This window comes from Kogia breviceps, chromosome 7, assembly GCF_026419965.1.
Source record: "Kogia breviceps isolate mKogBre1 chromosome 7, mKogBre1 haplotype 1, whole genome shotgun sequence".
NCBI classification, from domain to species: domain Eukaryota; kingdom Metazoa; phylum Chordata; class Mammalia; order Artiodactyla; family Physeteridae; genus Kogia; species Kogia breviceps.
Window position 1 is genome coordinate 70221981 of NC_081316.1, and position 24524 is coordinate 70246504.

General features: G+C 34.7%; 1 protein-coding gene across 2 annotated transcripts in view; it reads right to left on the bottom strand.

Moving 5' to 3' along the window:
- The window catches only part of DYNC2H1 (dynein cytoplasmic 2 heavy chain 1), a 380690-nt gene that overhangs the window by 130271 nt on the left and 225895 nt on the right, over nt 1–24524 (bottom strand). For both annotated transcript variants that reach the window (XM_059068297.2, XM_067038564.1), the window contains 3 exons: nt 20686–20841; nt 8071–8146; nt 2000–2208 (listed from right to left, as the gene is read on the bottom strand). In XM_059068297.2, coding sequence (XP_058924280.1) covers nt 2000–2208; nt 8071–8146; nt 20686–20841 — 441 coding nt within the window. The remainder of the gene's footprint in view (nt 1–1999; nt 2209–8070; nt 8147–20685; nt 20842–24524) is intronic.

Consider the following 24524-nt stretch of genomic DNA (forward strand, 5'->3'; position numbering starts at 1 on the left):
TCAAAGTTTGGAAAGATATGCTGTTCTCTGAAATATTTCCTCTCCTATATCTCAGTAAACTTCCTTAAGGTTCTCAATCACAATGCAGATATGCATAAATATATATGTATGTATATGTGAGTGTATGCTTTTATATATCCGTGTATATGTGTGTGTGTTTCTCATCTGGGAAACTTCTGGCTTCCTCCTTCTATCTAACTCAATTAAATAGAAAGCTAAACATTGACTCTTGTAAATCATCTTATAATTTTTTTTAATTTTTCTATTTTTTTAATTTTTCTTTCTTTGTAGATAGAAAAAATATCTCCCATCTAAAAAAATCTCCCATTCCAGATCTTCATGTGCCTCACGGCATGCGGGATCTTAGTATCCCAACCAGGGATCGCACCCATGCCCCCTGCAGTGGAAGCACAGAGTTCCAACCACTGGACCACCAAGTAATTCCTATAATCATCTTATAATTTTAAAGCTAATATTCTTTGTATTTATACACCTTATTCACTTTTAAATGTCTGTGAAATTTTCTCATCTAGTCTGGCTATAGTCTCTTCTCTACCTAGGAATATACACTGACATGTTTCCTAAATAGTAGACTACTACATATCCAAACTGATTTATCCTCATTTGGACACAAAAGAATATATACCAAATGATACCCTTTATATGAAGTACAAACACAGGCAAAACTAACACAGGCTGTTAGAAGTTAAGCTAATGTATCCTTTGTTGGGGAGGTAGTAACTAGAAGGGAACTTGAGGAGGACTTCTGGGGAGCTGAAAATATTCTGTTTCTTGATCGCAGTGCTGGTGGCAATCATGTGCTCAATGTATACAAATGCACTGCATTGTACATTTATGATGTACACTTTCCTGTATATATTTTATTTTTCAATTTAAGCTTCAAACAATAGAGATGAAAGATTTCTCATGGTACACTATCTGAAATAAATATATAATAAATAACTGTGATATTTTTGTTTGCTCATTCACTCTAAGGTTCTCCCAATAAAAAGTAAACTCCACAGTGCATCAAGAGATCCACAAAGTCTGGAACAACATTATCACTGAGCAAATGTTCAATGTGTATTATTGAATGAATAAGTGAATGAAAGATACTGAAAAACAAAATTGATGTAATAGTTAATAAAAAAAATAGATAAGATATTCAATAGAGTAATATGTTTAATACTGGTTTTTAAGCTTTGTTTTCTGACTTATATCACTAAAACAAAGGAATTTTCTTGAAAAATATTTGAATAAGAGAAAAAGGCACAATACTGATAGAACTATATAGTTGAATATATATATTTTGTAATTCATGAAGAAATGTATAATTTTAATACTCTATGTAATGAAAACATTATTTGGGCATTCACACAAATACAAATTTGTGGCAAAATAAACTACAATTGAAATCTTTGGGCTACATTTTGTACTATTTTCTGGAAAAGATTATTGCATTCTATGAGGCTTTTATATGATGACTCAGAGCAAAAAGCTACAGCTGGATAAAATAAATACACATAAACAAAAATGTTGCTATGAAAGCTAGATAAAGTGAATCTCTCTTGTATTTTAGAACTTCTTTAAATTTATAAGCCAGAGTATGAAGATAGATATTCATTAAATAATATTTGCTTTCTTTTAAATTTAATGTATCAGAGTACTCTCATAACTATGAAGAAGTAGCATATTCTCCCATTCCAGATCTCACGGCAGCCTTACAAGGTAAAAATTTTCCTTGGCCACCCCCTTCATGATTTACCTATTTACTATATCCTATTATCATCAATCAGTGATCATTAAGTATCCAAAAGTAATAGGACACCTAACTAGAGTTTAGAGAATCAGGCTGCATATTGGCATAATAAAAAAAAAAAATCCATATTTGTGAATGATAATTGCTTATACATTTGAAAAGAAACAACATATATTTAACAATATAAGAAATTATTCATTTCTATCTGATAGTAAATTGAAAATAATTAATTTTACCTACCAAAATGTTGCAGGATTTTGGTAGATATATGGAGTATGGAAAAATGCTTTTCTTGTTCCTTTGGTTTAATACATCAATTATTGAAGAATTAAAAAACTGTTTCAGGTATGACTGAAGAACTCTAAGGTCAAAATAGTTATCTATACGTCCTCCATAAATAGCATTTTCAAGCAAACCATGTACAAATTCCCATTGTACATCTTTGGTACCTATAATTAAAAAAAAAAATTTATTCATTTCATTTCTGAGATATTAGAAATTTTCTAAAACAAATTCTAAAATATTAAACAGATTCCTGGCTCCAGTTATATTTATAGGATATAATGATACATATTTAATTCATTTAAACCATTCCTTAAAATGCTTAAATTAATGTAATACTCATTAATATTAATAATATTAATACTATAATCACAGAGGACCTGTTCCAGGAAGGGAGCTACTAACATAGATAACTATAATATGAACTAGGTATGGTGGACAGGAAGGAACCTGGCAAAGTCTGTTAAAATTCCTCCCTGTGTCCCATTGTCTCCGCATAGCCCAGCAATTTGTTTACCAAACATCTGCTTTTTTGCATCTCTATGTTAACTGCCTTCCTCCCTTTTGAAGTCTAAAACTACTACCCCAAACACCCTCTTTTGTCTTTAGCTGAAGATAGTATTTAAGGTGATGGTTTCAGCCATTTTGGCAAGTTACTTAGTCTTCCTGGGTCTCTCCTATATATACATGTTATTAATTTTTGTTTGATCTCCTGTTAATCTGTTTCATGTCAGTGTAAATTCTTAGACCAGCCAGAAGAACCCAGAACCCAACAGCAGTAAAGGCAGGAAACACAATTTTAATCTACCTAGTTAACATCACTGCTAGCATTACTAGTTTAGATTATTTCAGTACTATAAAATTCAATGAACCATTCCCCCTTTTTACATTTAATTCTCCATATGTGGAGGGTCCCTTAATATCAGGAAATCTTGTAATCATAAGATTATATTTAGACTTCTACCATGAGATTCAGTATCATTTTGAAGCATCTTCCTCTTACAACAATTCACTGGTGTGATGTATGTAAAAAACATATGATGCTATTAATTAATTCCATTGCAAGCTTGAAACACAATGATAAACAAATCATTCAAACTGTCTGTGCATTGGTATCCTCATCTTAAAAGGGCATTAATAATATCTGCCTCAAAGTGATATTACAAAAATCAAATAAATGTTCAAAAGCCTTTTGGAAAATTACCAAGTTTCTAAGCAAGCTAAAGTACTAGTATATATCCTCCAAAAAAATTATGTTTCAAAATAAATATTAAAAAAAAAAAACTCATGGAAATCAGAAAACTGATTGGCCTTAGCACAAAAATGGGAAAATGCTGGGTCATACATAAAAAGGAGTGGGGGAGATGCTTCCAGAATGTTGGTAATACACTATTTATTGACTTTGGGCTAGTTACAAATGTTCAATTTATGAAAATCTATTGAATTATACCTTTATGTGTACTTTTCTGATGTATAATTCAAAGAATTTTTAAATAAACAAAAAATTCATTTGGAATACTATTAGGCATTAACTAACTATGGGGAACAAATAAATTAATATCCTATCTACTTCTACATATATACCCAACAGAAATATATTCAATTAGTCACCCAAAGATATAGCACAATCATCCTAAACTACCCACGTGTCCATCAAGAAAAAACTTGAAAACTACCCACCAAGAGAAGAAATACAATCACAGAATGGCAAACTATATAGCACTGAGAATAAATGGACAACAATGACATGTAACCATATAGATGAATTTCTCAAATATAATGTTAACTGAAAGAATCCAAAGACTAAAGAATACATGATGTATGATTCCAGTTTTATAAAAACAGGCAAAGCTAATCTATATAGTTAGGTGCCTGGTCTTTATCATAGGAGTGGGGGTGGGGGAACTTGGAGAATGGTAGTAACTGGAAGCTAGCATTAGAGTAAAATCTGAAGTATTGGTAATGTTCTGTTTCTTGATTAAGGCGCTGGCTACATGACAGTGTTCAGTGTGTGGAAATTTCACTGGGCTGTAATCTTATGATATAACTACTTTTTGTACACGTATCATACTTCATTTAAAAGTTTTAAAAATCTCATAAACATGTAAATTAAAATGGGACTCGAACATATCTCAACATAATAAAGGCCATAGGTGACAAACCCACAGCCAACATCATTCTCAATGGTGAAAAGCTGAAAGCATTTCCTCTAAGATCAGGAACAAGACAAGGATGCCCACTCATGCCACTTTTATCCAAAATAGTTTTGTAAGTCCTAGACACAGAAATCAGAGAAGAAAAAGAAAAAAAAGGAATTCAAATTGGAAAGGAAGAAGTAAAACAGTCACTGTTTGCAGATTACATCCTATACATAGAAAATCCAAAGCTCATCAATGAATTTGGTAAAGTTGCAGGATACAAAATTAATATACAGAAATCTGTTGCATTTCTATACACTAACAACAAAATGTGAGAAAGAGAAATTAAGAAAATAATCCCATGGACCATCACATCAAAAAGAATAAAGTACCTAGGAATAGACCTACCCAAGGAGGTAAAATACCTGTACTCTGATGTTGATGAAAGAAACTGAAGACAACACAAACAGATGGAAAGATATATGGTGTTCTTGGATTATAAGACTCGATATCATTAAAATGACAATACTCCCTACCCAAGGCAATCTACAGATTCAATGCAATCCCTATCAAATTACCAATGGCATTTTTCATAGAAGTGGAACAACAAATTTTACAATTTACATGGAAACACAAAAGACCCAAATCTATCTTGAGAAAGAAGAATGAAACTGGAGGAATCAGCTGAATTCAAACTATACTACAAAGCTACAGGTATCAAAACAGTATGGTTCTAGCACAAAAACAGACAGATCAACAGAACAGGATAGAAAGCCTAGAAATAAACCCATGCACTTAGGGTCAATTCATCTACAACAAAGGAGGCAAGAATATACAATGGAGAAAAGACAGTCTCTTCAGTAGGTAGTGCTACATGTAAAAAGCTAGACAGCTACATGTAAAAGAATGAAATTAGAACGTTCTCTAACACCATATACAAAAATAAACTCAAAATGGATTAAAGACCTAAATGTAAGACTGGATACTTTTTTTTTTTTTTTTTGATGTGGGCCATTTTTAAAGTCTTTACTGAATTTGTTACAACACTGCTTCTGTTCTATGTCTTGGTTTCTTGGCTGCAAGGCACACGGGATCCCAGTTCCCCAACCAGGGATCAAACCCACATTGGAAGGTGAAGTCCCAACCACTGGACTGCCAGGGAAGTCCCTAAGACTGGATACTACTGATGTAAAACTCCTACAGGAAAACACAGGCAGGACACTCTTTGATATAAATCACAGCAGTATTTTTTGGATCTGTCTCCTAAGGCAAAAGAAATAAAAATAAAATCAAACAAATGGGACCTAATTAAACTTAAAACCTTTGTACAACAAAGAAAACCATTAACAAAACAAAAAGACAACCTATGAAATGGAAGAAAATATTGGCAAACGATGAACTGACAAGGGATTAATTTCCAAAATATACAAACAGCTCATACAGCTCAAAAAAAAAAAAAAAAAGCCGACCAAAAAAAAATGGGCAGAAGACCTAAATAGACACTTCTCCACAGAAGTTATACAGATTGCCAACAGGCACATGAAAAGATGCTCAACATTGCTGATTATTAGGAAAATGCAAATGAAAAACTACAATGAGGTCAGAATAACCATCATCAGAAAGTCTACAAACAATAAATGCTAAAGAGGCTGTGGAGAAAAGGGAAACCTCCTACACTGTTGGTGAGAATGTAAATTAGGCCTGTCACTACTGAGAACAGTATGAAGTTCCTTAAAAAACTAAAACCAGCACTACCATATGATCCTGCGATCCCACTCCTGGGCATATATACAGAAAAGATAAAAACTCTCATTAAAAAAGATACATGCACTCCATTGTTCATAGTAGCACTGTTTACAATAGCCAAGATATGGAAGCAATGCAAATGTACATCAACAGATGAATGGATAAAGCAGATGTGCTACAGATATATATACAATTGAATAATACTCAGCCATAAAATAGAATAATGCCATTTGCTGCAACATGGATGGACCTAGAAATAACCATACTAAGTCAGACAGAAAAAGAAAATTATCATATGATATCACTGATATGTGGAATCGAAAAAAATGATGCCAATGAACTTATCTACAAAACAAGAAATAGATTCACAGACATAGAAAACAAACTTATGGTTACCAAAGAGGAAGTGGGAGGGGGGGGATAAATTTGGAATTTGGGATTAACAGATACACACTACTATATATAAAATAGATAAACAATAAGGGCCTACTATATAGCACAGGGAACTACATTCAATATCTTGTTATAACCTACATGGGAAAAGAATATGAAAAAAATAGATATATAATAGATATATATATATGTAAAATGGAATCACTTTGCTGTGCACATGAAACATTGTAAGTCAACTATACTTCAATAAAAAATTAAAATAAAAGAAAACTACAAAAAAATGGGATTTGTCCACATGCTAGACGTCTATCCTTATCCTTTTGTGGAAAACAAGTTACAGAATAAATGATGATGCTGTTAATTCAATCAACTATAACAGTGCCTACTACCAGGGTTAGGCCCTGCTACAGATGTTAAGGACATACAGAGTAAACAAAATAGCCAAAGACCTTGCTTAATGTAGACTACACTCTAGTTGGAAAAGATGAACAACATTTTTTAAAATGAATGAATAAACAAGAAAGTATAAGGTAGCACCAATGTATTAAAACAATTAAACAGAACATGGGATAGAGAACAATTAGAAAATTACTTTAGATTTGGTGATAATAAAAAACTTTTCTGAAGAAGATACCTCTAGGCTGAAATGGGAATGATAAGAGAAGAAAATCATATAAAGGTTTGGAAGAGGAGCATTTCAGACAGAAGGAAAAGCACCTACCAAAACCTTCAGGTAGGAACAAGCCTGGTTTGTTCAAGGAACAGAAAGAAGATAAATATGGCTGTAGGTTTAGAAAGTGAATTATATGCTTTACTTTACTTTTCTAAAAAATAAATTTGTTTACTCTGTGGAGAATTTTTGAAAGAATCTATTTCTTGGACTACCAAGGATTGATGAAGTTGAAGGATGAGAACAGAATCTTGATGTGATTTGGACATGAAGGGGACAGAAACTGCCAAAGCATTGGAGGTCTGAGGATAAGTAAAAGAGAAGAATCAAGGGTGATTCATAGGCTTTGAACCTGAACAACTATATGAATGGTGGTGCCATTTACTGAAATGGGGCAGACTCAGGGAAGAGTAATTTGGCAAGGCTGCAGGATGGTGGGGGAGACAAGAATCTAGAGTTGTTTGGAAAAGTTTTAAGTTTGAGAGTCGTATCCACATACTCTCTTCTCTAATCCATCATTGCTCTAAACTCTAGTGTTTGCTTGAGTTGACCCTGAGCAATAACCCTCAGGGATTGGACCATTCCTGTCTTCAGGAGGCAGAGAGCTAGATGGCCTCAAGGGATCAGATTATATGGTTTCGTTTGTTGCCCTGTTTTAGTCTATTATTTGTACCTTGATTCCTGATTTCTACTTAATCATACAATTGTGATTCTACAGATTCTTGGTCTACCATATTCTTGAATTTTAACAGTTCCCTTGAAAGAGATATGAATAATTTAGTTGAAGCCTGAAACTTGTGAAGGCCGTGAAGTAAAGACAAGGTCATTCTAGATTTCTGCTTCCTGAGAGCTACAGATCAACCAGAAATCTAATGGATTATATCAAAACCAATGACCACAATAGATAATATATGAACTTTCACAAGCATGGAATTCAGAACAATAAATACAAAATAAAAAGCAAAAAGCAAATTTTATAATAGGAAGTCAAATCAGTCTTGAAAAAAACCCTATTTTTAATAAGAGCTCAAAAATTTTTTTCATTGACACCAGAGATCCAAGTTTTCATCATTAGAACTTACCATCAAAGATTCTGTCAATAATGCTGTAACCAGCCCGAAGATCTGATAAAGAAAACTCATAAAACTTGGTCCAACCCTATCAAAACAAATATTTTTAAAATGAGAGAACTACAAGCAGTGTTAAAGTATATATATATGCATATATCATTGCCCTTACAATATTAAAAAGAATATTCAATACAGACTAAAAGAAAAAAAAGGCAACTACTGAGAATTTTTAATAAAAACAGTAAAACAATACATCTAAAGTAAGAGTAATTTTAAAAAATAGATTTATTGATCTCTACAGCATGCAAAGGATTTTATAATGTCATAAATGTTTTTATCACTTAAGTATGTGGCAGAAGAGTCATATATAGAAAGAACAAACTGGCGTAGTAAATCATTGAGTCTACATAGTGTGTATACATTGAGAGATTTCCTATAATTTGGTCCTTCAGAATTGTGGATTTTCTCTACAAACATGAAAACAGAAATGTTACAAAAATTATTTAAAGTTCTAAAGGCATATAGTATTATTTTCTGTACATGTGACCCACAAAGCATTTATATTGTAGCTAAATAAAATTATAAACCTACAGCTAATAGCTAGCATACTTGTATAAAAAGAACATTCAAAGACATTTATATGTAATAGACAATAATATGAAATAATTAAAAATAATTTTATAGGGCTTTCATCAACTACAACTAGTAGTTAGGTTTTTTTTTTTTTTTTTTTTTTTTGCGGTATGCGGGCCTCTCACTGTTGTGGCCTCTCCCGTTGTGGAGCACAGGCTCCGGACGCACAGGCCTAGCGGCCATGGCTCACGGGCTCAGCCGCTCCGCGGCATGTGGGATCTTCCCGGACCAGGGCACGAACCCGTGGCTCCTGCATCGGCAGGCGGACTCTCAACCACTGCGCCACCAGGGAAGCCCTAGTAGTTAGTTTTATGCAATAAAATAAGTTCAAACTAAAATCTATTTAGACTTGAATAATATTCAGAATTATTATACAAATTCAATTTATTCATTCATCATTCAAAAAGATTTATTAAGTGCACATTATATGTCAGGATCTGGGAATAAAAGAATGAGCAAAAACATATATAATCCCTGTTTCCATGTAGCTTTCAGTCAAATGTCAGGGGAGGGGTGGATACAATCAATTATTCAAATACGCATACAATTACAAACTAATATGTTTAAGGAAAAGAAACATACTTGGTATATATAAGAAAGAGCTCTGACCTAATATAAAAGATAAGGGAAAGTCACCCTGGTGGGGAAGGGGTAAGAAATGACAGAAAAACAAAAGTAGATAGATAGTCAGGACAATGAAATGAAAGAATTTTTGTATTGGATTGTAATGGAGGGTGAAGATACCAAAAAGAGGCATTAAGAATGACTTCTAAGCTCATGGCTTATTCAAATTGATGTTGGCATCACTCACTCACAGGTGGAACACTGAAAGAATACAAGGTTTGGAAAGGGTAACATGAGATCAATGAACAAAGTGCTCAACAAAAACTTACTGAGTGTCTGCTATATACCTGACACTGTTTTGTCAATGAAAATATAGCAGTAAACAAAAGAGACAAAAATCTGTGCTCTTGAGGAGCTAATGTTCTAGTACTTGGATCTAGAATATGTGCATCTTCAGTCATTTTTGAGACACCTAACTAGATAGGTCAAATAAATAGTTGGATATATAAACCTAGATCTTAGAGAGTTGGTCTGAGTTGGATATAAAAATTTGGAGGTCACAAGCATTTAGATACTTTTTAAAATAATAATATAGATATTGTGAAAACAAAAAAGATTTCAGTTAACTATACCTAAGTTAAACTATACCTAAGAATTAAAAATATGTAAGGGATACAGAGACCTTCAAGATGGCAGAGGAGTAACACGTGGAGATCACCTTCCTCCCCACAAATACATCAAAATACATCTACATGTGAAACAACTCCTACAGAACACCTACTGAATGCTGGCAGAAGACCTCAGACTTCCCAAAAGGCAAGAAACTCCCCAGGTACCTGGGTAGGGCAAAAGAAAAAAAGAGACAAAGGAATAGGGATGGGACTTGCACCTCTGGGAGGGAGCTATGAAGGAGGAAAAGTTTCCACACCCTAGGGAGCCCCTTCCCTGGCGGATATGGGAGGTGGGGAGAAGCTTCAGAGCCACAGAGGAGAGCACAGCAACAGGGGTGCAGACGGCAAAGAGGAGAGATTCCTGCATAGAGGATTGGTGCTGACCAGCACTCACCAGCTTGAGACACTTGTCTGCTAACCTTCCTGGGCAGGTGGGGGCTGGGAGCTGAGGCTTGTGCTTCAGAGGCCAGACCCCAGGGAGAGGACTGAGGTTGGCTGCATGAACACAGCCTGAAGGCGGCTAGTGTGCCACAGCTAGCTGGGATGGTGTCCGGGAAAAAGTCTGGACCTGCCAGAGGCAAGAGACCATTGTTTTGGGATGTGCAAGGAGAGGGGCTTCCTGCTCCGAGTGCCCACAGACAGCAGAGCACTGCCTAAGCAAGCCCCAGAGATGGGCACAAGCCGCGGCTATCATCTCAAACCACAGAGGTGAGCAAGGACCACTACTGCTGCCGCTGCTGCCACCAAACATCCTGTGTGCAAGCTCAGGTCACTACCCACATACCCGCGGAAGCCTGTGCATCACGCCACTGCCAGGGTCCCATTATCCAGGGCCAACTTCCCTGGGAGAACACACGACATGCCTCAGGCTGTTACATCATCACACAGGCCTCTACTGCTGCAGACACACCCCACATTGCAACTGAGACTAACATACCCCTCCCTCTCCCCAGTATTGAGTAAGCAAGAGAGCCCTAATCAGCCGCTGTTTTAACCCCCTTTTGTCTGGGCAGGGAATAGATGCCTGAGGGTGGCCTATACTCAGAGGCAGAGCCAAAACCAAAGCCAAGTCCCAGGAGTTGTACAAACAAATAAGAGAAAGGGAAATTTCTTCATGCAGCCTTAGGAGCAGTGGATTAAATCCACACAGTCAGCTTGGTAAACCCCACTGGTGTGGAATATCTGAATAGACAATGAGTGTTCCCAAAATTGAGGGGGCGGACTTTGGGGGCAACTGTGAATGTGGGGTTTGTTTTCTGCATTTGATTTGTTTTTGGTTTTATGTTTATCTTAGTTTAGTTTTTAGTGTTTGTTTTCATTTGTGGGTTTGTTTATTGATTTAGTTGCTCTCTTCCTTTTGTTGTTTTGTTTTTTTTCTTTTCTCTTTTTGTGAGTGTGTGTGCGTATGTTTCTTTGTGTGACTTTGTCTGTTTAGTTTTGCTCTTACCAGTTGCCTTCAGGTTCTGTCTGTTCATTTTCTTTTTTCTTTCTTTTTTCTTTTTGTGAGTGTGCGTGTGTGTTTCTTCGTCTGATTTTATCTCTTTAGTTTTGCTTTTACCATTTGTTCTGGGGTACTGTCTGTTCATTTCATTTTTTCATATCTTCGCTTCCGTGATGTGCAGCTGGCAGGATCTGGGTGCTTCCGCCAGGTGTCAGGTCTGAGCCTCCGAGGTGGGAGAACTGAGTCCAGGACGTTGGACAAACAGAGACCTCCAGGCCCAATGTAATATTAATTGGCAAGAGCTCTCCCAGATATCTCCGTCTCAGCACTAAGACCCGGCTCCACCCAATGGCCAGCAAGATCCAGTACTGAATGCCCCATGCCAAACAACTAGCAAGACAGGAACACAACCGCACCCATTAGCAGAGAGGATGCCTAAAGTCATACTAACTTCACAGACACCCCAAAACACACCACCAGAAATAGCCATGCCCACCAGAGGGAAAAGATACAGCCCCACCACCAAAACTTAGGCACCAGTGCCCACAAACAGGAAGCCTACAAAAGCCACTGAACTGACCTCACACACTGGAGGCAGATACCAGATGTAAGAGGAACTATGAACCTGCATCTTGTGAAAAGGAGACCCCAAACACAGTAAATTTAAAAGAAAATTGAGAAGACAGAGAAATATGCAGCAGATGAAGGAGCAAGGTAAAAACCCACCAGACTAAACAAATTAAGAGGAAATAGGCAGGCTACATGAAAATGAATTCAGAGTAACGATAGTAAAGATGATCAAAAATCTTGCAAACAGAGTAGAGAAAATAGAACAACCGTTTAAGAAGGAACTAGAAGAACTAAAGAGCAAACAAAAAACAATGAACAACACAATAAATGAAATTAAAAATACTAGAGAAGGAATCAATAACAGAATAACTGAAGCAGAAGAACAGATAAGTGATCTGGAAGAGAGAATAGTGGAAATAACAAGGTCAGAGCAGAATAAAGAAAAAAGAATGAAAAGAATTGAAGACAGTCTCAGAGACATCTGGGACAACATTAAATGCACTAACATTCCAATTATAGGGGTCCCAGAAGAAGAAGAGAAAAAATTTGAAGAAATTATAGTAAAAAATTTCCCTAACATGGGAAAGGAAACAGTCAATCAAGTGCAGGAAGCACAGAGAGTCCCATACAGGACAAATCCAAGGAGAAACATGCCAAGACACATATTAATCAAACTATCAAAAATTAAATAAAAAGAAAAAATACTAAAAGCAGCAAGGGGAAAGAAAAAATAACATACAAGGGAATCCCCATAAGGTTAACAGCTGATCTTTCAGCAGAAACTTCAAGCCAGAACAGAGTGGCAAGACATATTTAAAGTGATGAAAGGGAAAAAACTACAACCAAGATTAATCTCCCTAGTAAGGATCTCATTCAGATTCGACAGAAAATCTAAACCTCTACAGACAAGCAAAAGCTAAGAGAATTCAGCACTACCAAAACCAGCTTTACAACAAATGCTGAAGAAACTTCTCTACGTGGGAAACACAAAAGAAAAAGACCCACAAACACAAACACAAATCAATTAAGAAAATGGTAACAGGAACATACATATCGATAATCACCTTGCATGTAAATGGATTAAATGCTCCAACCAAAAGACACAGGCTTGCTGAATGGATAAAAAGACAAGACCCGTATATATGCTGTCTACAAGAGACCTACTTCAGACCTAGGGACATATACAGACTGAAAGCGAGGTACGGAAAAATATATTCCATGCAAATGAAAATCAAAAGAAACCTGGAGTAGCAATTCTCATATCAGACAAAACAGACTTTAAAATAAAGACTATTAGAAGAGACAAAGAAGGACACTACATAATGATGAAGGGATCAATCCAAGAAGAAGATATAACAATTGTAACCCAACATAGGAGCCCCTCAATACATAAGGCAAATGGTAACAGCCATAAAAGGGGAAATCGATAGTAAAACAATCATAGTAGGGGACTTTAACACCCCACTTTCACCAATGGACAGATCATCCAAAATGAAAATAAATAAGGGAAAACAAGCTTTCAATGATACATTAAACAAGATGGACTTAATTGATACTTATATGACATTCCATCCAAAAACAACAGAATACACTTTCTTCTCAAGTGCTCATTGAACATTCTCCAGGATAGATCACATCCTGGGTCACAAATCAAGCCTCGGTAAACTTAAGAAAATTGAAATCATATCAAGTATCTTTTCTGACCAGAACGCTATGAGACTAAATATCAATTACAGGAAAAATGCAAAATATAGAAAAACATAGAGGCTAAACAATATGCTACTAAATAACCAAGAGAACACTGAAGAAATCAAAGAGGAAATAAAAAAATACCTAGAAACAAATAACAATGAAAACACAATGACCCAAAACTTATGGGATGCAGCAAAAGCAGTTCTAAGCAGGAAGTTTATAGTAATACAGTCTCACCTCAATAAACAAGAAAAATCTCAAATAAACAACCTAACCTTACACCTAAAGCAACTGGAGAAAGAAGAGCAAAAAACCCCACAAAGTCAGCAGAAGGAAAGAAATCAAGAAAATCAGATCAGAAGTAAATGAAAAAGAAATGAAGGAAATGATAGCAAAGATCAATAAATCAAAAAGCTGGTTCTTTGAGAAGATAAACAAAATTGATAAAACATTATCCAGACTCATCAAGAAAAAAAAGGAAAAGACTCAAATCAACAGTTAAAAATGAAAAAGGAGAAGTAACAACTGACACTGCAGAAATACAAAGGTTCGTGAGAGACTACTATAAGCAACTATATGCCAAAAAAATGGACCACCTGGAAGAAATGGACAAATTCTTAGAAAAGTACAACCTTCCAAGACTGAACCAGGAAGAAATAGAAATTATGAACAGAACTATCACAAGAACTGCAATTGAAACTGTGATTAAAAATCTTCCACAAAAAAAGCCCAGGTCCAGGTGGCTTCACAGGTGAATTCCATCAAAAATTCAGAGAAGAGCTAACATCTATCCTTCCCAAACTCTTCCAAAATATAGAAAAGGGAGGAACACTCACAAGTTCATTCTATGAAGCCACCATCACCCTGTTACCAAACCCAGACAAAGATGTCACAAAAAAAGAAAACTATAGGCCAATATCACTGATGAACACAGTTGCAAAAATCCTCAACAAAATACTAGTGAACAGAACCCAGCAGCACATTAAAAGGATCATATACCATGATCAAGTGAGGTTTATTCCAGGTATGCAAGGATTCTTCAGTATACACAAATCAATCAATGTGATACACCATATTAACAAACTGAAGGATGAAAACCATATGATCATCTCAATAGATGCAGAAAAAGCTTTCAACAAAATTGAACACCCATTTATGATAAAAACTCTCTAGTAAGTGGGCATAGAGGGAACCCACCTCAACATAATAAAGGCCATATATGAGAAATGCACAGCCAACATCATTCACGATGGTGAAAATCTGAAAGCATTTCCTCTAAGATCAGGAACAAGACAAGGGTGCCCACTCTCACCACTATTATACAACATAGCTTTGGAAGTTTTAGCCATGACAATCAGAGAAGAAATCCAAATCAGAAAACAGGAATTAAAACTGTCACTGATTTCAGATGACATGAAAATCCTAAAGATACATAGAAAATCCTAAAGATGCTACCAGAAAACTACTAGAGCTAATCAAAGAATTTGGTAAAGTAGCAGGATACAAAATTAGTGCACAGTAATCTCTTGCATTCCTATACACTAATGATGAAAAATCTGAAAGAAAATTTAAGGAAACACTCCAATTTACCATTGCAACAAAAAGCATAAAATACCTAGGAATAAACCTACCTAAGGAAACAAAAGACCTGTATGCAGAAAACTCTAAGACACTGATGAAAGAAATCAAAGATGATACAGACAGATGGAGAGATATACCATGTTCTTAGATTGGAAGAAACAATACTGTGAAAATGACTATACTACCCAAAGCAATCTACAGATTCAATGTAATCCCTACCAAACTACCAATGGCATTTTTTGAGAACTAGAACAAAGGATTTTACAGTTTGTATGGAAATACAAAAGACCCTGAATAGCCAAAGTAATCTTGAGAGAGAAAAATGGAGCTGGAGGAATCAGGCTCCTTGACATCAGACTACCCTAAAAAGCTACAGAAATCAAGACAGTATGGTACTGGCACAAAAACAGAAATATAGATCAATGGAACAAGACAGAAAGGCCAGAGATAAAACCATGCACATATAGTCATCTTATTTTTGACAAAGGAGGTAAGAATATACAATGGAGAAAAGGCAGCCTCTTCAATAAGTGGTGCTGGAAAAACTGGACAGTTTCATGTAAAATAATGAAATTAGAACACTCCCTAACACCATACACACAAAAAAACTCAAAATGGATTAAGAGCTACATGTAAGGCCAGACACTATCAAACTCTTAGAGGAAAACATAGGCAGAACCCTCTATGACATAAATCACAGCAAGATCCTTTTTGATCCACCTCCTAGAGAAGTGGAAATAAAAAACAAAAATAAACAAATGGAACTTAATGAAACTTCAAAGCTTTTGCATAGCAAAGGAAACCATAAACAAGATGAAAAGGGAGCCCTCAGAATGGGAGAAAATATTTGCAAATGAAGCAACTGACAAAGGATTAATCTCCAAAATATACAAGCAGCTCATGTAGCTCAATATCAAAAAAACAAACAACCCAGTCCAATAATGGGTGGAAGACTTAAAGAGACATTTCTCCAAAGAAGATATATAGATTGCCAACAGACACATGAAAGGATTCTCAACATCACTAATCACTGGAGTAATGCAAGTCAAAAGTACAATGAGGTATCACCTCACATCGGTGAGAATGGCCAGCATTAAAAAATCTACAAACCATAGATGCTGGAGAGAGTATGGAGGAAAGGGAACTCTCCTGCACTGTTGGAGGGAATGTAAATTGGTACAGCCACTATGGAGAACAGTATGGAGGTTCCTTAAAATGCTAAAAATAGAACTATCATATGAGCCAGCAATCCCACTACTGGGCATATACCCTAAGAAAACCATAATTCAAAAAGTGTCATGTACCAAAATGTTCACTGCAGCGCTATTTACAATAGCCAGGACATGGAAGCAACCTAAGTGCCTGTCAACAGATGAATGGATAAAGAAGACGTGCCCACATATATACAATGGAATATTACTCAGCCTTAAAAAGGAATGAAACTGAGTTATTTGTAGTGAGGTGGATGGACCTAGAGACTGTCATACAGAGTGAAGTAAGTCAGAAAGAAAAAAACGAATACCATATGCTAACACATATATATGGAATCTTAAAAAGAAAGAAAGAAAGAAAATGGTAAGAAGAACCTAGGGGCAAGATGGGAATAAAGATGCAGACCTACTAGAGAATGGACCTGAGGATATGGGGAGGGGGAAGGGTAAGCTGGGACAAAGTTAGAGAGTTGGCATGGACATATATACACTACCAAACGTAAAACAGATAGGTAGTGGGAAGCAGCCGCATAGCACAGGGAGATCAGCTCATTGCGCTGTGACCACCTAGAGGGGTGGGATAGGGAGGTCGGGAGGGAGGCTCAAGAGGTAGGGGATATGGAGATATATGTATACATATAGCTGATTAACTTTGTTATACAGCAGAAACTAATAGAACATTGTAAAGCAATTATACTCTCATAAAGCTGTTAAGAAAAAAAAAGTGTAAGGGATACATACACATCAGCAGTTAACAAAGTTCTCATAACATTTTAAATAAACTTTCTGCCAACTCAAAACAAAGTCTTATTAATAAAATTTCTTGGGCTTCCCTGGTGGCGCAGTGGTTGAGAATCCGCCTGCCGATGCAGGGAACACGGGTTCGTGCCCCGGTCCGGGAAGATCCCACATGCCGCGGAGTGGCTGGGCCCCTGAGCCATGGCCGCTGAGCCTGCGCGTCCGGAGCCTGTGCTCCGCAACGGGAGAGGCCACAACAGTGAGAGGCCCGCGTACCGCAAAAAAAAAAAAAAAAAAAAAAAAAAAAAAAAAAAAAAAAAATTTCTTATATAACTCTATTAGATCTTATTTGTGAAGAAAAATGCTCATTTCAACATTTAAAAAATACCTTAAAAATTAATCAGTATTCATAAAACTCTTAAGACTGTTGCTATTAATATTACTTAATATAGCAACTTCCAACTAAAATACTAATTCTGAAATAAGAACTATACTCTGGAAAGCACAGTTACTGATATACTGCTGGATGATTAATGATTTTTTAAAAATATGGTACAGGGCTTCCCTGGTGGTGCAGTGGTTGAGAGTCCACCTGCTGATGCAGGGGACGCGGGTTCATGTCCCAGTCCAGGAGGATCCCATATGCCGCAGAGCAGCTGGGCCTGTGAGCCATGGCCACTAAGCCTGCGCGTCTGGAGCCTGTGCTCCACAATGGGAGAAGCCACAACAGTGAGAGGCCCGCGTACCGCAAAAAAAATAAAAAATAAAAAAAAATATGGTACAAAAATTTGAATGGCATTTTTTGTTATTTATATCATATTCCTGACAGAAATCATGTTGTAAATTGTGGAGAGATTCTCAGTAGCCAATCAAATCCTATTTAGCTGACATGGAAATCCAGGCACTGTGTAAAGTGCTCTTATGAATGAGATTAAGCCTGTTATAAAGGTACTCACAAACTAGTAAGAATAATACAATATCAAAGAATAACAAATATAAAACAAAACTGACATTACATCAAGTGCAGTATTAGAAGTACAATATACATGTATAAAATAGGGAAGTTAACATAGAACTGCAATGAAAAATAGCAAAGGAATAATCTTTTACTAACACAGGGAATGAAAACTAAGTTGAATTAAGAGTGGATCTTTACTTCTCAAAGTTGGCTGTTAAAAAAAAAAGCAAAACCAAATAAGGAAAAGAGGTAAAATAGAGTTTGTGGTGTTCATATCCCTATGACATGACATCCAGCAATTAATGGCATTCAATATTTTGTCTGTTTTTACCTCTAAATTTATGATTTTTATGAGAGCAGAATTTCTTTTTAAATGACATTTTCAAATATTTTTGTTTGTGTGAAAATGAACTGCTATATCCTCTATGTAGAGCATTTTTGTAATACTCGTGAACTTTTAAAAATACACATATCTTTTGAAGCAAACATTCTACATTTAGGAATTGGCCACCATGAATAAGTGTTAAATGAGGCAATCATAGGGATATCCATTGCAATATTTTTTGTAGTAGCAAAGATTGAAGAAAATATTTATGCCCATCTAACAATACAAACTACCTAAAAATATTTATTGGATATCATTAATACAAATCATATTTTTAAATTAGGTATTAAATGGCTACTAATATTTAATAATCTCTAAAATGTATTGGTTAATAAAGCAAAGCACAGAACTGTATGTATAATGTGCTGCCATTTGAGTTAAAAAGAACATATGTGTGCATGTAAATGCATAAAATATATTTGTGTATTTATATAATATCTCTGAAGGACATCCAAGAAATGGTAAACAGTGGGTGCCCTGGGAATACAAACTGAGTGGCAGGGGATAAGGTGGGAGGAGACTAAATCTTAATTTGTAAGCCTTTTCATAGCTTTTTAATTTATACTATGTGCATGTGTCACGATAAAAAATGAAAACTAATTTTGTTTTTAAAATGTAAGTTTTGTTTTCTCATAAAAGCGCATCACTATGACTATTCTTCCTGTATGCATCAGGATTAACTGATACATTACCTAAGGATGAATGTCAGAGAAATTAGGGGCAAAGGCTTTAGAAGATGGTGAGCCTGCCCATACCCAAGCTCTACAGCTTTTTAGGTGTGATTCCTTCAGCAAGTTAATTACCATCGAGATTCACTGTCCTACCTTTGTAAAATGAAAATAATAAGTGTACCCTTTAATAAGTATAGTGTGTAAAATATATGAAACAAACATTGCTATTACTATTTACTATTCCATTGGTTTGACAAATATTTATTGATAGGCTATACCAGGCACTGTGTTAAGCACTTCTAAACATACCCTATTTCATTTAATCCTCACAACGAAGGTAAATATGATCATTATTTGCATTTTACAGTCAAGGGGATAAAGTAATTTACCTAAGGTCATACAGCAAGGAAATTCTAGAGTCAGGACTGAAACTCCAGAACCTATGCTCTTATTTTGACATGCAACTGAAATATAGAGAAAGGCTAAAAGGTGGGCAGATGGGGAGGGCAGTTTGAGGAAAGATTATCCCAACAGAAGTAGACAGAGTTTAAAAAAAGAGGATGGGAAAAATTTAAAGATGGAAGAATGCTGAAATTTTTGGCTAAGATAGGCATTTGGCAAAAAGATCAGAGCATGGTACCAGTTAGGACTGCCATGGCCATGAAAAACTGTGCTCTATTGGTGGTTTAAAAATAAAAGTTAGAGCCTATGGTGAGAAAGCTTGATGGATTAAAAGACCATAAAGAAGTCCCATGTGACTGAGGTGTAGAGAACAGATAGAAAAAAGGGGTCTGGGAAGAGGATGAAAAGATAGGCAAATATTTCCTTCTGGATCATGGTAAGAAATGTGCATATTTTTTCCCAAGCACAGTGGAATTCCATCCATTTGATGGGTATTAAGCAGAGGAGTGAAAAAATCAAAATTACATATTAGAAAAATAATTCTGGCTGCTAAATGGAAAAAGCAGGAAGAAGAGTTGGAAAAGTACTTCAGGTGAGAGGTGATGAGGCTTGAAAAGAATAGTGAGGAGAAATGTACAGATTTGAATTACATTTTAGAAGTAGAATCAACAGAATTTAAACACAAGTTGAGTAGGGAAGCAAACCATATCAAGAACAACTCCTATGCTTCTAACTTAAGGAAGTAAACAGATATCAATACCTATGATTGAGCAGAATATACTAAAGAAAAAACAGGTATGGGAACTCTGTTTTTGAACATTTTTGAACTGGTGAGATATTAACCATAAAAATGATGAATGATAACAATAATAACAATGATGAATTATGATGGCTCACACATTGTTCTAAACACTTTAATTCAAAAACATGTGAACTAGGTAACTATATACAGTCCAGAAGATTAACAGAGAAGATGGAATCAGAGATATAAATTTATAAATCACAAATCAAATTAAGAAGTAGTCCTAGCTATTTATACTAAACTGTAAAAATATTCTAATATAAAAAAATGTACACCTCAGACTATATTCAAGATATGTTCTTACTTACCTGTGGAATGTAATTTCTTCTTTCTTGGCATGTAGCATGAAACCAAGCAAAACTGAAGAGAGCATGAGCTCGATGTATATTATCTTTTTTGCTAATTTGCTCAGAAGTCCAAGATTCATAAGTACGCATTAAATTTTTCTTCAAACCTGGAGGTGACTAGAGAAAAAACAAACATTGTTTAAAACCTTACAAATAAAATAAATCAGTATTTAACATACTGAGAACATATTTTAAGGCAAAAACTTTTCACCATTACCAAGTTTGACTTAAACTATTTTATTATTATGTTATTTCAAAATGTACAAAGAAGATGTGGCAATATATACAATGGAATATTACTCAGCCATAAAAAGAAACGAAATTGAGTTATTTGTAGTGAGGTGGATGGACCTAGAGTCTGTCATACAGAGTGAAGTAAGTCAGAAAAAGAAAAACAAATACCATATGCTAACACATATATATGGAACCTAAAAACAAACAAACAAAAATGGTTCTGAATAGCCTAGTGGCAGGACAGTAATTAAGATGCAGACATAGAGAACGGACTTGAGGACATGGGGAGGGGGAAGGGTAAGCTGGGATAAAGTTAGAAAGTGGCACGGACTTATATATACTACCAAATGTAAAACAGATAGCTAGTGGGAAGCAGCCTCATAGCACAGAGATCTGCTCGGTGCTTTGTGACCACCTAGAGGGGTAGGATAGGGACAGTGGGAGGGAGACTCAAGAGGGAGGACATATGGGGATATATGTATATGTACATCTGATTCACTTTGTTATAAAGCAGAAACTAACACACTATTGTAAAGCAATTATACTCCAATACAGATGTTAAAAAAATGTACAAATATAAAACTAGTTTTAAACTCCTTATACCTAATAGCTCATCTCACTTAAAAATCCAAAATAATTTTTTAATTAAAAAAAACCTACACAACCAACGATATTCAAAATAACCAAATAAGTTTTACATGATCATTGAGGTGTTTTACTGAATCAAAGCCATCATTTACAGTACAAATTATGATACCGATTATTATCAGGCAGGTGTTTTTGACTTCAGTACACCAGTTCTTTCTCTCCAGTACTATCTGAATTTCCATAGGGACTTCAAATTACTATTTACATATAATGTCAATTACTCTTCCTTGAACATCAGTCCACTTTACTTAAGGTGGGTATTACCTGACATTGTTAGGCTTATAACACAAATTCAAACCCAGGAACTGAAATTGTACATTGGACTAGTACTAGTCAGAAAACACTTATCCACATGTCCAAAATCTGTTTATATTATTTTTTTAAATTATCAAAATGAAAGAAAAAATATTTTGAATTCTTGGAAAAAGACCAAAATAAATCCATTTCAAAAATTACCTTGTTTCAAAAGTAATTTTTTTCCTTCAAACTGGTTTCTAACATTAATGAAAAATTCAGATCAGTACTTTAAGAATGCCTGCCACAAAAAAACAATAATTCCCTTTGCAAACCTTTTCATTCTATTTGCTCTTAAATAAAAACTTTTGTTTTATTAAAAGAAAAAATGCCTAAGTATGTTTTTGCTAAGTGCATTTCCAAATGTACACTTTTAAAATGAAAATGTTTTATGAAACAGTTACCAAAAATTTTCATAGAATAGACAAAATTTTCTGAGCACTAAGGAAACTGAACAACCACTTAGGGTTTTTGTTTTTTAAGACCCTATACCAAAGGTTATGCAAAATGAATAAATCATGTACAATTACAGAGAAAATCATATACAAATAAAGATGTTTAGAAAATGACAAAACAGAAACATTAGTATGTCAAATTATGAGATAAGGTAAAATATATATTCAACTGAAAATTCACAGACAAAATAATTTCAATATTAATTCAAGTTAATTAAATCAATTAAGCATTCAGCATAAGAAATCAGGAAAGATGAAATCCAGTACAAATCTAAGGAAAACAAAAGAAAGAAAAAATAATGAAAAGAGCAGGAAATTCAGTGAATAGAAAAGAATTAATATGAAAAAGTAAATCAGAAAGTATGACATTGGTTATTTGTGATAAATTTTTTTCTATTTTGTGATTTTATTTTTTAAATTTTTATTGGAGTATATTTGATTTACAATGTGTGTTAGTTTCTGCTGTACAGCAGTGGATCAGTTTTACATATACATATATACACTTTTTTAGATTCTTTTCCCATATATATGGGAAAGAAGAGTTCCCTGTGCTATACAGTAGGTCTTCATTTGTTATCTATTTTATAACTCTATTTCTGTTTTGTAGATAAGTTCATTTGTACCCTTTCTTTAGATTCCACATATAAGTGATAACATATGATATTTGCCTTTCTCTGAAAATTACAGGACAGTATCACTGATGAACATAGATGCAAAACTCATCAACAAAATACTAACAAACCAAATCCACAGTACATTAAAAGGATATTAAGCAATGATCAAGTGGGATTCATCCCAGGATGCAAGGATTTTCAGTATTCATGAATCAATCAATATGATACACCACATCAACAAACTGAAGAATAAAAATCATATAATCATCTCAATAGATGCAGAAAAAGCTTTTGACAGAATTCAATACCAATTTATGATAAAAACTATCCAGAAAGTGGGCAGAAAGGGAAACTACCTCAACATAATAAAAGCCATATATGACAAACCCACAGCAAACATCATTCTCAATGATGAAAAACCGAAAACATTTCCTCTAAGATCAGGAACAGGACAAGGATGTCCACTCTCACCACTATTATTCAACATAGTTTTGGAAGTCCTAGCCATGGCAATCAGAGAAGAAAAAGGAATAAAAGGATTCCAAATTGAAAAAGAAGTAAAACTGTCACTGTTTGCAGATGACATGATACTACAGTATACATAGAAAACACTAAAGTTGCTATCAGAAACTACTAGAGCTCATCAATGAATCTGGTAAAGTAGCATGATACAAAATTAATACACAGAAATCTTTTGCATTCCTATACACTAATAATGAAAGATCAGAAAGAGAAATTAAGGAAATATCCCATTTACCATCACATCCAAAAGAATAAAATACCTAGAAATAAACCTACCTAAGGAGGGAAAAGACCTGTACTCAGAAAACTATAAGATACTGATGAAAGAAATCAAAGATGACACAAACAGATGGAGAGATATACCATATTCTTGGAATGGAGAAATCAATACTGTGAAAATGACTATACTATCCAAAGCAATCTACAGATTCAATGTAATAAATTTTTAAAAATAACTCCAGCAACTCATCAAAAAGAGAAGAAACAATAAAATGAAGATTTCATGATTTTTAAATACAATACATGTGTGTACATATGTGTACATATATATAGTAATAATTTTGAACATAATGAACTGCACTATTTCCTGGAATGGTTAAAATCATTTACATTGATTTAAGAAATAGAAAAAAATTCACCAATAACTTAAATGAAACTGAAAATTTCCATAAAAATATAATCAAATTACTTCCTAAAAAAGGATACTGGAAGAGGCTGCACATTAAGTTAAATTTTTCAAGAAACAGTTCCCCTGATATATTAACTCTTCATTTATTGAAATATTACTGTATTCTTCCTACATGCCACATATTATGTAATAAAAAAAAAAAAAAGCAAGAAAAAACATAGTCCTTGCCTTCAGGGCTTGTACAATCCAGTTCTGCAATATAGTTTAGTAGAAGAGTATACTGAGAGAGTGGCTGGAGAAGTTCTCTCTTACTAGACATTATAATTGACATTCATTCAATTAATATATTTCCAAATATTAAATCATTTTTGCATTCCTTGGATTAATCCTTAGCCTTTTTCTTCC